Source organism: Podarcis gaigeae (genome assembly GCF_964106915.1).
Source record: "Podarcis gaigeae genome assembly, chromosome: 3".
Lineage (NCBI taxonomy): Eukaryota > Metazoa > Chordata > Lepidosauria > Squamata > Lacertidae > Podarcis > Podarcis gaigeae.
In genome coordinates, this window is record NC_139680.1 from 6,160,413 (window position 1) to 6,176,294 (window position 15,882).

Genomic DNA, 15,882 nt, shown 5'->3' on the forward strand with positions numbered 1-15,882 from the left:
TCTACAACTTCCATTAACCAGCTAGAGGACACACACCCAAAAAATTAAGAATGGGTAGCATTTGACCAAAGAAGGAAGAAAACTTTAACTCTATATTCAATTTTATTTACCTTTATATTTTCAGTACTTAACTTAAAAAAGAGGATTGAAAATATTCCAAAATTTCCTGGTTCGACAAAGGTCTGAGTGCCTAAATACCCAAGATCATGGGATATTTGCAGCTCTCTCGTCTAGTATAAAGAGGCTTGCACTGAATTAACAGGGAATAAAAATTACTAAGTGGGAACAGAGGTATTCAGTTTCTTAAATATTCTCAAATTCCAGAATATTCTAAATTGTTGCATATAATGCCAGCAGGGTTAGAGACAAGTTGTACAATGTTGTATATTTTGCGAATCTAATTTGCATTCAGAGATCTGCTGCATATGTATTCAGCATCTGTCAAGTCCTCTTCTTGCACAATAAACTCATTCGCTCAGTTATTACTAATCCCAACAGCTAGATTACTATTCCTTATTCCTCAGATACCAGAATCACAACTGAATTAAGTAGTTAGAATTGCTCCAGCTCACGGAATCATAGAACTATAGAGTTGGAAGGGACACCAAGGATCCTCTAGTCCAACTCCCTGCAATGCAGGAATTTCAGCTAAAGCATCCATGACAGATGGCCATCCAACGTCTGCTTCCAAACCGCCAAGGAAGGAGAGTCCACAACCTCCTGAGGGAGACTGTTCCGCTGTTGAACAGCTCTTACTGTCAGAAAGCTTTTCCGTGTGTTTATTTGGGATCTCCTTTCTTGGCGCGTGAAGCCACTGGTTTGAATCCTACCTTCCAGAGCAGGAGAAAACAAGCTTGTTCCCTCCTCCATGTTCCTCTGAAGCAGAAGAGGGGAACTGCTACCCCATGACCAGATGTGGCCCACAGGACCATCCCTCCTTGTCCATGTGGTGACCATGCTTAAAGAGAAAGAACAAGCTTTCTAATGACTCCAATAACTGTTTTGACCATGGGTAGGCAAACTAAGGCCCAGGGGCCGGATCCGGCCCAATTGCCTTCTCAATCCGGCCCGCAGACGGTCCAGGAATCAGCGTGTTTTTACATGAGTAGAATGTGTGCTTTTATTTAAAATGCATCTCTGGGTTGTTTGTGGGGCATAGGAATTCGTTCACCCCCCCAAAAAAAATATAGTCCTGCCCCTCACAAGGTCTGAGGGACAGTGGGCCGGCCGCCTGCTGAAAAAGTCTGCTGACCCCTGGTTTTGACTAATTGCTAAAGGCATGTGGGTGGGTGAATTGGTTGGGTTATATGACCACCCTGCCAAAGATCTCCCTTGTGGAGCAATTAGGCATTTGAAAACAAAGAAACAAAAATCAAAAACCACCATTCCCATTGGCTCAACTGGGAGGCTACCTTCCAACTCTTAAGTGGTGCACAGGAAGGGGTGGAGAGAAACCCACACCTGGAGAGGGAAGGATTAGGCCAATCAGAAGGTCGGCGGTTTGAATCCCCGCAACGGGGTGAGCTCCCGTTGCTCAGTCCCTGCTCCTGCCAACCTAGCATTTCGAAAGCACATCAAAGTGCAAGTAGATAAATAGGTACCGCTCCGGCAGGAAGGTAAACGGCGTTTCCGTGCGCTGCTCTGGTTCACCAGAAGCGGCTTAGTCATGCTGGCCACATGACCCAGAAGCTGTACACCAGCTCCCTCGGCCAATAAAGTGAGATGAGTGTCGCAACCCCAGAGTCAGCCACGACTGGACCTAATGGTCAGGGGTCCCTTTACCTTACCTGTGATCTCTGTCCTTCCTCATTGCAGGAATGCTTTTTTCCAGGTCAAGTTGCCTGGTGTCAAGGTGTGACTATACACGTGCACACACACATATGTACCGCGGACTGCAGCGCTGCAATAACACCGTTAACTAGATAAAAGTTATGTCTCTCTGGCCTGCAAGTTCCTTACTATGCAACTTCAAAAAGCCCTTACATACAGAAGTTAAAACATCTCAACTTTGAAGGCAAGTATACTGCGAAGATCACCTGTTTAAACTCTCTTCTTACCCAGTGCCCACTATTTAAACTAAAAGGAGCTTAATTTTTGTTTTGTTTTGGATGCAAGGCACTGGACCTCATGCTTATATTTCCCCGGACAGCCTTTCCTGCCTTAAAAGTGCAGGCTGATGTCTCGACAGGCGAGCACAACAGGGGTCCCTCCGCACAGCCAGTGCTCCCTGAGGATAAATACAGTCGGGTAATTACTGTTACTACAAAGCCATTGATAATATTTCACAGGAAGGGGCTGCCTGGGAGAGAGAGATAGAACTAACATCACACAGAGCAATCTTTGGGAGTCCTCTGAAGCAAAGAAACGTTATATTCAGATTTGTTGCGCTTGTTCTCACTGCTATCCACGGACGCTTGGTTCCAGAGCTCAAAGAACAAAAGCAGCGCATGAAATGTTCTCTTGCTCAGGAAACATACTAACAACAACAGTCATTGAGAAGCAACGGCAGCAGCCTATGTCCTCCCACCCACGCAGAAGCAAAAACCATGCATTAAAGGCACATTAACGTTCGGTTTTTACAGTTGTTAAAAGAGCTGACGGAACAGCAGTGCAGGCTGGGAGTTGTAGTTCAAAACATCTGGAGGGCAACAGGCTGGGCAAGGCCAATGCAATAATTAATCAAGCAGGCAACAGGATTTTATTTATGGAACAAAATTGATGTACTGCTTAATTGTAATAAAACCTCTAAGAGGTTTCCAATAAAGACTAGAACTATATTTTTTTTAAAAAAGTAAAATTAGCAGTAAGAGAGATTGAAATGCAAGTGGGATATTCTTCCCTCAGCCCCCATCAGCAATTTTGGAATAAGAGTGGCCTAGGCTGCAGGTGGCGCTGTGGGTTAAAGCCTCAGCGCCTAGGACTTGCCGATCGAAAGGTCGGCGGTTCGAATCCCTGCGGCGGGGTGCGCTCCCGCTGCTCGGTCCCAGCGCCTGCCAACCTAGCAGTTCGAAAGCACCTCCGGGTGCAAGTAGATAAATAGGGACCGCTTACCAGCGGGAAGGTAAACGGCGTTTCCGTGTGTGGCTCTGGCTCGCCAAAGCAGCGATGTCACGCTGGCCACGTGACCCGGAAGTGTCTCCGGACAGCGCTGGCCCCTGGCCTCTAGAGTGAGATGGGCGCACAACCCCAGAGTCTGTCAAGACTGGCCCGTACGGGCAGGGGTACCTTTACCTTTTACCTAGGCTGTTTTTAAAGATCACTGAGGTAGCACATGACACAGACTAAATACGTTAAAGTCCATATACTATTATTGGTTATTTTTTAAAAAATTCAAAAAGGGCATATCCAGACACAGGTCTGTTGCTTACCCAGTGTTCGAAATTAGCCAGGTGCCAGACACATTTTGCACCTGGCTTTCAACCACTTGCGACAAAGTGAAGATGCCTGGGCGCCAAGATGGCAGATGACATCTCCACCATGGAGGTGCATGCCTGGGGGATAACTGAATCTGGACTATTTTTGCAAGCTAATACCACATCCTCTTAGAATTCTATCAGTTATATTTTATCTACACAAGCAGAATGAATTCTGGAACCAAAATGCTTTTTCTGTGCAGCTTGAGCAGGAACAGTCATCATTAAGAAAAAGAGTGTTTATCATGTACAATTTTGAATTGAAAAGATGTAAGGATGGTATTGGACTAAGTTAAGTTTATAAGAATTAGGATTTGGAAAACCGTTATAAGGATATACATGGAAATTCAACTAAGGGAAAGCGAGGAAGTCACTTAACAATGCCAATAAGTGTAATTTTAATAAGGATATGATTTAGGTTTGTGTGTTTTGTTTGTGTATAATTTTGTGAAACTTAATTTAAAAAATTGGAAAAAAGGGGGGGAGAGAAAAAGAGGTCGGAGTAGGCCAATAATACGTGGACTGTCCCTGGATCATGGGACTTTTCTTCTTTATGTTTTCAAAGCTCTTAACCTAGCTCAAGGTGGTCATCTGAACTAGCCAGATGTTTAACTGAGAATCAATCACTATCAGTCCTTCATTTGGAAATTAAGAATTTAGGGCTGTCTTGCCCAAAAATGGCAACTGTTGTTGTTTAGTCGTTCAGTTGTGAGTGACTCTTCGTGACCCCATGGACCAGAGTACGCCAGGCACCCCTGTCTTCCACTGCCTCCCGCAGTTTGGTCAAACTCATGCTGGTCGCTTCGAGAACACTGTCCAACCATCTCGTCCTCTGTCTTCCCCTTCTCCTTGTGCCCTCCATCTTTCCCAACATCAGGGTCTTTTCCAGGGAGTCTTCTCTTCTCATGAGGTGGCCAAAGTATTGGAGCCTCAGCTTCACGATCTGTCCTTCCAGTGAGCACTCAGGGCTGATTTCCTTAAGAATGGAGAGGTTTGATCTTCTTGCAGTCCATGGGACTCTCAAGAGTCTCCTACAGCACCATAATTCAAAAGCATGAATTTTTTGGCGATCAGCCTTCTTTATGGGCCAGCTAAAATGGCAACTAGACATTCCATTTTGGTGACTGTAACCTTGGCTTAAGAAGCCATTTTGCGCCTGGCTTATATACCTGAGATTCTAACACTGATTTTACCCCAGCTTTCTCACAGAATGTTCCATTACTAACACAAGTACCGAAATATCACAAAGCAATTCCTGTCATCAGACCAGGAGAACAGACATGCTGGCTTTGCTTACTCATAGGAATCTGCCTTATACAGAATTAGACCACCAGGTCCACCTTCACAAAGCGGCTGCAGCTCTCCAAGGTTTCAGAAAGGGGTATATCACCATCCCACCTGGAGCTGTCAGGAATTAAAACTGGGGCCTTCTGCAAGCAGAGCATGTGCTGTGCTCCAGATACGGCCCTTCCCATCATTGCAGGCTCATCAGGCAGCCAACACTGACCCCTTCCCTTGAGGTCGTGTTTCTCCCTCGCACTGGGCTTTCTGTGGGAGTCATGAGCAGCAGCATAGTGCCGCCACCATAGCTTTGCAGAAAAGCTCAGCAAAAATATCATTGCACTGGGTGTGCAGGACGAGGCAGAAGAGAATGGAGGAAAAAGGGACACACTCTGCCAGTGCACAGGAGGAAAATGACTTTATGGAACCTGGAATCAAGACACTTCATCTTTCCATAAACTGACGTGAGAAGGAAGAAGAGAAAAGAGGAATGCCAGTGTTTCCCAACCTTGGGTCTCCAGCTGTTTTTGGACTACAACTCCCATCATACTTAGTGAGCAAGACCAGTGGTCAGGGATGATGGGAAGTGTAGTCCAAAAACAGCTAGAGACCTAAGGTTGGGAAACACTGGTGTATTCATTCAGCTGGCTCCCAATTTGCAAACCACTGTTTGTTGGGAGTCAGTGTTATGCCCGTATTAGGCCAGTATCATAGAGATGCAAACTTCAAGTCAGTAATACTTCTGCTTCCGATGTCACAAGCTTGAAACAAATGTCTTATGTCTAAGAGTGAGCTGGCAATAAAACACTGCTCAAAGTTGGATTTAACTCTTTATCAGCAAAAATATGATCTCCACAAACTTGTTTGAGTGTAAGGCACTTCTTGGTAGTCTTACTCCCTGAAAATCAGTTGTCGAGAATGAAAGTCCCTGTCGCCTCACAGCCATCTATGTTCCTTCTCCTCCAGGGCTTTCCCTGCAAGGGGCTTTTTTCCATTGCAAGTCTAGGTTTCTAAACCTACAAATGATTACATACATAGGAAACATTCATCTACAAGCAGCATTCAACGGCAGGGACATGGAGTTTTCACCCAGTCTTAGACAAACAACCAAACCAAACCATATTGTCCCATACAGAGGCATGCATTTATTTCATTCCACTTTTACCCATGTTCTTCCAAGGAGCTCAGGGACACTTACGTTTGATTCCCATGCAGGCAATTTCAGACTCAAACCAGCTCAGCTCCAGCCTTCAGCCTATTCTTAGGAGACAGCTTCCTGGCCTCCCATGCTTCTTTCCTATTCCACCGGAAATCCCCTTGAGCAAGAACCTTCTTAACCACAAAACAGAAGCCGACACCAGGCAGTTTTACAACCTATAAAACAGGAATCTAAAGCAGGTAAGGATGACAGGGATGTTGCAATGGGTCCAGTGGAGGTAGATCTGACACAGCCCTCTTGCCTGCTCTTCCCTCAGTGGACGGATCTGCTACTAGGTGGGCAGCTAGCAAGAAAAATAAGCACTTTTATTATTCTTAATTATCAGTTATATCCTTAATTTACTCACATGAGCTCTTGCTTCTGCCTTAAATGGCAATTTGTAGAAATGTTCCCACAATGCCACCACTCCCACGCACACTTAAGGTTTAAATCAGACTTCCTCGACCCTCCAGATGTTTTGAGACTACAATTCCCAGCATCCCTGTCCACTGGTCCTGCTAGCTAGGGATCATGGGAGTTGTAGGCCGAAAACATCTGGAAGGCCGAGGTTGAGGAAGCCTGGTTTCAATCTTTTGGATTTCACAGACAGGAAATTTTGGATTATTTATCCTTTCAGCATTAGAGTACCACAAACAGGTTAATTTTATTTTCTAAGGCCGACATCCTTAGGTCACCTACTCCAAAGAAGTGCCACTGACCTCAATGCAGCAGTGGGAAACCTTAATTAGGGGCTCCATAGGGATGCCAATTTGTCACATGAGGCTACTACCCAACTGGGAGCTCTGGGGTGTAGCTGATCCAAGCAGAGCTTTAAGTCACCACTGCTCAGTTGATTAGTGGTGACTTCAAGCTTCCCCTTGGATTGGCTGGGGTCTTCCTCTGCAGTGTGTCTTGAACTCAAATCACACTGCAAAGAAAAAATGGGTGACCTGGTGCCATGCAAGGGATGGCAGGGGTGGCTCCTCACCTGACAAAGTGACCTGAGTGGAGGGGCAGGAAACAAAGGAGATGAAAAGGTTCCCTGCTCCCGCTTAGTGGAATAACCCTGGAACAAGCTGTTGAATTGCAGTCTAACACCTGATCTTACAATGGAAGGGGTGGAAAGGTACCCCCAACAAAATTAGCAAAACTGTGAAGGTCAGCTTACAAATGACCAGCTTCACTTAAAAGCATGATTTACACTAGACCAAAGGATGTCTAACACTGCAGGACAAGGGGAGGAGGATCCAACTTCCAAGGAAAAATATCCTTTAATTCCAGAGTTTTCATAGAATTGTAGAATAGGAAGGGACCCTGAGGAACATCTACTCCCAACTTCCTGCAATGCAGAAATATGCAGCTGTCCCATATGGGAATCGAACCTGCAACTGTTGCATTATCAGCACCACACTCTAACCAACTGAGCTATCCAGATGTTTTATATACATCTCTCTTGCTGTGGTCTAAACCAGTGTTTCCCAACCTTGTGCCTCCAGCTGTTTTTGAACTACAACTCCCATCATCCCTGACTAGCAAGACCAGTGGCAAGGGATGATGGGAATTGTAGTCCAAAAACAGCTGGAGGCACAAGGTTGGGAAACACTGGTCTAAACCACTGAGCCTAGGGCTTGACGATCAGAAGGTCGGCGGTTCGAATCCCCGCAACAGTGTGAGCTCCTGTTGCTCAGTCCCAGCTCCTGCCAACCTAGCAGTTCGAAAGCATGTCAAAGTGCAAGTAGATAAGTAGGTGCTGCTCCGGCAGGAAGGTAAACAGTGTTTCCATGCGCTGCTCTGGTTCGCCAGAAGTGGCTTAGTCATGCTGGCTCCCTCGGCTAGTAAAGCGAGATGAGCGCCGCAACCCCAGAGTCGTCCGCAACTGGACTTAACGGTCAGGGGTCCCTTTACCTTTACCTCTTGCTTCAGAATACATCTTCTTTCAAACTTTATACCTTAGGCCCCTGCCATACATTTGTCTGCAAAGGAAGTTCTGGATATTGCAGAAGATTCTAAATGCAACCTAGAATGCACATCCAATCCTCATTCTTTAACGTTAACCAAGCCACTCTTCCAGTTACAGTGGTACCTCGCAAGACGAATGCCTCGTAAGACGAAAAACTCGCAAGACGAAAGAGTTTTTCATTTTTTGAGTTGCTTCGCAAGACGAACTTCCCTATGGGCTTGCTTCGCAAGACGAAAACGGCTTGCGAGTTTCAATGCATTCCTATGGGAATTTGGTTTCAATGCATTCCTATGGGAATCCGTGCTTCTCAAGACGAAAAATTCGCAAGACGAAAAAACTCGCAGAACGAATTAATTCCGTCTTGCGAGGTACCACTGTAATCATAGAATCGTAGAGTTGGAAGAGACCCAAGGGTCATCTAGTCCAACCCTCTGCAATGCAGAAATCTCAGCTAAAGCATCCATGACAGATGGCCGTCCATCCTCTGCTTAAAAACCTCCAAGGAAGGATAGTCCACAATCTCCCAAGGGAGTCCGTTCCACTGTCAAACATCTCTTACTGTTAGAAACTTTTTTTCGCAACTTGTCAGATCATCTTCTTGAAGATCCCCTCCCCCAACCCCACAAAAAGCCTTCAAGGAACTCCAACTTCCCTTGAAATCTTTTCAGAGAAACCTCTCAGTGGAAGAAGAAAAATAGTTCCTTCTTTTCTGGAAGTCTTGTGAGTACTTTCAGAACATTAAAAGATCAAACCAGGCAGACTGAAGCAAAATTGAATGAGGCAGAAGTTTAAAATATGCAGTTCACCAATATCTTCTTCAGAATGCATCAACAGTGACAGTGTGTTTAGAAATTTTTATTGTTATTGTTGCTTAGACAGGCTGCAATCCTATTTGAAAAATAACCACTTCTATGTAGATATGCATTTCATTAATGATTTTGTGTGTGGTAGTCTTAAGAATATGGATTTTGGGAGTTGTTCTTTGACAATGTATTTCCACAACTGTAAACCTTGGAAATATTAGTGTTATAGTGTTACCCTTTAGCAATGCTTTAGCAATCGTACTTTTTACAATTTTAGCATACTAGGCTAGCTGGTAATATCACACCTGAAGAATTTATATGCAGGCACAAAATATATTTATATCAGATCATATCCGTAAGATTTTAGGTAGTGTCTCCATTGGTAATACTTACAGTGATCAGTTACTTTTAAAGATTGTTTCTAATAGGAAATGAAACTAAAGCTTAACAGTAATCAGTTAATTGAACATTTACAAGAAAGTACATTAAAATCATTGGAGAACTTCAGTCCCCCCCCCCCCAGCTGCTATTTAAATGGTATATTGCTAACAGAAAGCTGCATGTAAAAAGACTTAATACTTCCATTCCCATTCAACCTTGGTTAACATAATGCACCGAAGGGAAATGTCTTGCACACTTAACTGTCGATTAATGTACTGGGATACAGGAAGTTACCTAGGTTAGTATTCAAGTGCATGGAATCCCGTAACAAATGTAAATATTCATGCAAATGGCCTAGAATCTCTGCCATCAATAATAGTATTAGCTAAATCAAAAAGGGGGGGGGGGGAGAGAGAAAGACATAGTCTTTAACAGCCAATACATTTCTCCCTGTTGTGCAAAGTCAAGATGTCTGAACAAGGCGGTATGTGCTGAAAAGACACCATTCAGGTTCTGAAGAACAAGAAGCAGTCGTCACAGGGATGTCCCTGATAAACAGATTAGAGCTCAAGCAGACAATATGCAGCCCCCCCCCCCCCGCATTTACAAAACTAGTTCTTCATCCTCATGCATCCAAATATAAAGGTAAAGGTAAAGGGACTCCTGACCATTAGGTCCAGTCGTGACCAACTCTGGGGTTGCGGCGCTCATCTCGCTTTATTGGCCGAGGGAGCCGGTGTACAGCTTCTGGGTCATGTGGCCAGCATGACTAAGCCACTTCTGGCGAACCAGAGTAGCGCACGGAAACACCGTTTACCTTCCTGCCGGAGCAGTACCTATTTATCTACTTGCACTTGGATGTGCTTTCAAGCTGCTAGGTTGGCAGGAGCAAGGACTGAGCAACGGGAGCTCACCCCGTTGCTTCTGATTGGCAAGTCCTAGGCTCTGTTGTTTAACCCACAGCGCCACCCACGTCCCTATGCACCCAAATATAAGCGATGGCAAAAATGGCATAAATGAAAGCAGGGAATGAAACACAAATTTGCTATTTCCATTTTCAGGTCTAACAAATCACCTGCATTAATATTACAATACAACTATTAGAAGGAAAAAAGATAACATGTTTGGCACTGGCCAGGCCAAAAAGTAATACTTGGAGCATACAGTTACACGTTGGCTCCCTCGGCCAGTAAAGCGAGATGCGCGCCACAACCCCAGAGTCGTTCGCGACTGGACTTAACTGTCAGGGGTCCCTTTACCCTTTACAGTTACATTTATCCTACGAATTAGCTGTGGCCCTCTGGTTCATTAAACACTGTCAATGTGGCCCTCTGTGCTGGAAAGGGTTGGCTATCCTGATTTACAGCTACTAATATTTTGCAGCCATCTGCAAGAAGGAAGGATTTTTGTTTTGAGTCTTGCACATTCCATACTGTGAAATCAATGATGGGAAGCCTGGGATCTTAAGAGATCTTGTTGGAAGCCCCAGCCCCAGCCAGCACGGTCCATAGTCAGGGGTGATGGGAGCCTAGCCTGCAACATCTGCAGGGCCACACTCTCCCCAACCCTGCTACAAATGGATGCTAAAAATGGTTGCTTATAGCAGACACCCCACCCCTGCCAAAACCAAAATAGCCACTGCCATTGGTAGAGAGGACTAGGCAACTGTTTTTATCATCCTTGTACGCATGCCAAATAAGTTTGCATCAGACTGCTTACTATAAAAGGGACGGAGATTCTGCAACAACTGTGTTGGTCTCACAGAATAAAGGGCATTTCTAGATGTTGGTGGTGCTGAAACAGTAAGTGCGATGTAAGGTATCTCACGGTTAGGTGCCACACAGATAAGGCGACTAGTTACAAATGCCCACTGGATTCTAACTTTGAGCTATTCCTTTGGACTGCATGTGGACATATTCAAGTGGACTGATCACCAGCATGCCAGCATCATCAGCTTGGAGGAGAGCAAAATGGGTGGCTGTAACTAAATTTTAATGGGATTTGCCTTTGCTGCACCGGAGTAATTAGTTCAAAACAGCTACAAACATAAAGCTATGAGGTGAAAGCCAGCCATTTTTTCCTAGTTGCAACCCTCATACCAAATCTACAATATGGGGAATGCAGCTCTGAACTACATTACAAAGCTGTTCTAAGTCACTCTGCCACACGTCCCAAAATATGGTCATATATAATCCCGACTTTGCAGCATGGGTTTACTCCTAATGCACAGTTTGTTTCTTTCTCTCACAGTGTAAGTGTTTGCAGAACATTTTTTAAAAAGCTCCAAAGTTCAGACTGTTCCCACAAGAGCAATGAATTTATCTCTTACTTCTTGGGGATTGGGTGAGAGAGAACAGAACAAAGCTGCCAATCATTGCAGGGCCCATGATTTCCACACTGTCTGTTGCCCAGGAGCAGTTTTCATTTTGCCACCCTAAGAAGAGACTTCTCCATAAAAAGAGAGAATCCTGCAAGCCAGTGTAAAAGCTTTTACTCTGGCCCTTTCCCCATCCGCACAGCAGCAACCTGTCAAGGTGAGGAGTTTAAGGCTTGATCAGAAGAACAAAAGACCTTAGGAACAATGCAGGCCCTTCAATTCAGGGATCAACAACAAACCACAGCCGTGTATTCAAATTAGCCTTGGAAGCAGAGCCACAAGCAAGATGGATGTTGAAGCAATCTTCCTTCCACCTTTGCAAGGCCCAGAAGCCCGAGAGGATTTTGCAGCAGTCAAGTGCAGCTAAATATTATTTTCACGGCAGCTACGGATCACAAAGTAAGCAGCAGGCGATTCACAAAACTGCTAAGCCTCTCTCTTGTCAAACTCCAGCTAGAAACGGGCAAGGGCGATTTATGTAAGAACTGTTCTTTCCCTCCGCCCTCCCCATTTCCACAAAGCTGAATTAGCAACAGCAACATCCTCTCCACGGATGTGCGCTTCAAACCTTCGACCATCAAACGTTGCATTAAGGAGGAGGGGGGAGGAAAGGGGGGGGAGAGAAAGTGACTCACTTCCCATTTCCAGCATGGAAACGAGGCCTCTTTCTGGTGCCAATAAGGACTATTTTGACCAGGGCGCCTAATTCTGCAGGGTTGCCTTTTCTCTCTCTCTGTCCCCCCCTACACACACACACACACACACACACACAGAGAGAGAGAGAGAGAGAGAGAGAGAGAGAGAGAGAGAGAGTGTAACCCCTGCTTCTCTCTCCCTATTCAGGAAAAGGGCAAGGCAGCAACGACAGCGAGTTGGTGAATGAACGAAGGCTGAAGGTTACCGGATTTATGAATGTCAAGATCATGTGACAATAACGGGAACCCGTCTTATTCACAAAAACACATGCCGAGGGAAAGTGCTGCGGTGCGGAGGAAACGCTGCCGAACGAGAGAGAGAGAGAGAGAGAGAGAGAGAGAGAGAGAGAGGTGTGTCCCTGAGGCAAGTCACCTTTCACCACTACTAGCCTCGGCCGCCCCGCCTCGCCAAAGGAAAGCCGTGCCTTGCAGGAGAGGTGCGGTTGCACGGAGATCAAGCGCGGGATTCGTCTAGAAATTAAAAAGCTTTCGAGGGAAAAGGCGGCTTTAAATTAATTAAGGACCCCCCATTTTTTTGCACGCACTTTCCCACTCTTACACACACACACACACACACACAATGCCGATCCGCTGCAACACTAACCACCAGCTCCGAGCAGCGCCTGGGGGCCCGACATGCCTCGCCTTCTGCTAGTTATTTTTTATTTCACTTCCTATGCCGCCTTTCGCCCGAGGATCGCAGGGCGGCTTGCAATAGAAAAGCACACGACTGCGTGGCATAGTAACAAGCGGACACAAACACCGCCCCCTGCGCAGCTTCGCAGGCCGACGGGAGCTGCTGCTGCTGCCCACCCGCTCCCCCCCCCCCCAGCGCAACTTCGGCGCCGGCCCAGGCCCAGGGCCCTCCCTCGCCGTGCGGAAGAGAGAGCCGAAGCCTGGCTCTCTCCCCTCGGCGGGGCCCGGATCCGCCCGGCAGCAGAAGCCCGGCCTCCCTCCCCCCCCCCCGACCCCAGCTCGCTTTCTTTCTCCCGCGGCCAGAGCCCCGACTCCCGGCCTCCGAGGAGGGCGGCTTGCATTCTCGCTCTCTTTTTTTATGAATGGAAACGCGTTATGCAAATGAGCGCGATTCAAGAGGGGTAGGTGGTGGGGGGAGGAACACGACGCAGCAATGGCGGACGCGAAGGGGGCGTGGGGGGGGGTCGAGCCGCGGAACAGAGCGGACCGCGAAGGAGCGAGGGCGCCGCGGGGCATTGGCCCCCAGCACATCCGGCGAAGGAAACGCAAGTCGCCCCCCCAAAAGCCACTTCCCAGAGAGGGGGGGCCGTGCAACATCTCCCCCCCCAAAAAAAGAGAAGCGGGGCGCCCTCCGCCCCAGCCTCGCCACCCAGGAGGGGGCGTCGTCGGGGGGGGGGGGAGAGAGAGACTTGGGAAAGGGCGAAGATGCCCCGGCCGAGCAGCGCGCGCTCCAGATGTTCCCCCGCCAGATGTTTTCCCTCGCCGCCCCCCCCCCCCGCGGCCGGCCACTTACTCGTCGGGGTGGGCTTCTTCGGTCATCTTCTCCCCGTCGGAGCTCATCCCCCTCCGCCAGCCGCCTGGGGGGCTGCGCGCCTCTTCCTCATCTTCCCGGGGCTTCACATCGCCGGGAGAGATGCGGGGAGCGCGCGAGGGAAGAGCGGGGGGAGGACGGGACGGACGGCGGGGAAGGCCGCCTGGGGGGGCAGGGATGGAGAAGGCAGGCAGGCGGGGGGGCGGTCGCCCGTGGCCCCCCCCTCGAAGGCCTGGTCGGGGCAGGCGAGGAAGCGCGGGCTCAGCGCGCGGGGAGGCAGCGCGGCGTGGGCGCCTTGTCGTCCGGTGCGCCCGGGCGCCTCCTCCACGGCAGCAGCAGCAGCAGCCGGCGGCCCCGTCCGAGCCCCATCGCTGCCTTTACTCCATGTTGGATTCTCGCCGCCGCCAACAGGAGGAGGAAGCTGGGCGGAAGCGATGACGTGATCCCAGCCCAGCTGCTGTCGGGGAGGGAGAGCGAGGCGGGCCGGCCCCGCGCCAGCGCCGCTTCCCTCCCGCGCTCCCGGGGCTCGAGAGGGGCGGCAGGCGGCCTGGGGCCAGCGCGGCTCCGCGGCCCGACCCGCCCTCCGGCTCGGGATCTCCGGGGGGAAACGGGGCTCCCCCTTGGCCCGCGGGTGGGTGGGTAAGGGTGTCCCCCCCCCCGGAGCTTCCAGGGTCCCGGCACGTGCGGCGCAGCGACGGGGCTTCTCTGAGCGAGTGCAGAATGCTCCGCGAACCAGTCGCAGCTTTTGGGTTTTTTTTCCAAATTTTTTTATTGGTTTTCACAGTATTATAAACAAACAAACACATAAGACAAACAAGCATAAATCATAGCCTTGTTGAAAATTACACTTGTTAACATTGTTAACGTGTGATATTTTACTGTATTTTTGGTTTTTATGGAAGCCGCCCAGAGTGGCTGGGGAGGCCCAGCCAGATGGACGGGGTATAAATAATAAATTATTATTATTATTATTAAGTGACTTCCTCGCTTCCCCTTGGTTGAATTTCATTGCATATCCTTTTTTCCCCCCAATTTTTTTATTGGTTTTCACAACATTATAAACAAACAAACAAACACATAAGACAAACAAACATAAATCATAGCCTTGTTGAAAATTACACTTATTTTCCCCCAAAATTTTTGTATTAGTTTTCACAATATTATAAACAAAGAAACAAACACACAAGACAAACAAACATAAATCATAGCCTTATTGAAAATTATACTTGTTAACGTTTGTTAAGTGACTTCCTCGCTTCATCTTGGTTGAATTTCATTGCGTGTCCTTTTAACGGTTTTCCAAATCACAGTTCTTATAAAATTTAACTTAAACATGAACATCCTTAGATCGTCACATTATGAAAATAAACATATTGATTCGACACTCAACATAAATAAAATCCTAAGCCAATTAAGTATCTGCAAGCTGTTTTCTGTTAATTTAACTTAACATATTTAAGTAATCATTAAAGTTAATGCACTCTGATACTCCTCTTCCTCCTGGTTGCGGACTCTTCCGGTTAGGTCGGCTGGCTCTGAAAAATCCATCATCTTCATCTGCCATTCTTCTATTGTTGGTAATTCTTGGGTTTTCCACTTTTTAGCTAACAGAATACGAGCCGCAGTTGTGGCATACAAAAATAATTTAACATCTTTCTTGGGCAATTCCAAACCTGTTATTCCAAGAAGAAAGGCCTCTGGTTTCTTTATAAATGTATAGTGGCCAAGGAAACCAGGCCAGGGCATCTTGGAGACTCCAGGGCTGAGCCCAACGCAGACTTGGCGCTCCTTTTGAATTACCGTATTTTTTGCTCTATAAGACTCACTTTTTCCCTCCTAAAAAGTAAGGGGAAATGTGTGTGTGTCTTATGGAGCAAATGCAGGCTGCGCAGCTATCCCAGAAGCCAGAACAGCAAGAGGGATTGCTGCTTTCACTGCACAGCGATCCCTCTTGCTGTTCTGGCTTCTGAGATTCAGAATAATTTTTTTCTTGTTTTCCTCCTCCAAAAACCAGGTGCGTCTTGTGGTCTGGTGCGTCTTATAGAGCGAAAAATACGGTAAATGTGAAGTGCTAGCTTGGTAGTCAGGAGGATTTCCTCATGGGATCGGGCCCAAAGGTGCTGGAGGAGAGGAGGCAGAATTATTCGACAGGCTGCTAATGCCATCTTCCAAGAGATGCCTTTGCCATTTCTTCCACTCCAAGCAATACACAAATTATTGTTATTATTATTAATTGGCCTGCTGTGATCATAATGTTTCTTTTAAAA

At 47.2% G+C, this 15,882-nt stretch overlaps 2 protein-coding genes across 3 annotated transcripts in view; one reads left to right on the plus strand and one right to left on the minus strand.

Moving 5' to 3' along the window:
• The window catches only part of SPRED2 (sprouty related EVH1 domain containing 2), an 82,261-nt gene extending 68,242 nt beyond the window's left edge, over positions 1–14,019 (minus strand). Inside the window, exon 1 of the mRNA XM_083730596.1 lies at positions 13,598–14,019. Coding sequence (XP_083586722.1) covers positions 13,598–13,644 — 47 coding nt within the window. The 5' untranslated portion in view covers positions 13,645–14,019. The remainder of the gene's footprint in view (positions 1–13,597) is intronic.
• The window catches only part of SLC1A4 (solute carrier family 1 member 4), a 308,345-nt gene that overhangs the window by 243,648 nt on the left and 48,815 nt on the right, over positions 1–15,882 (plus strand). The window lies entirely within an intron of this gene.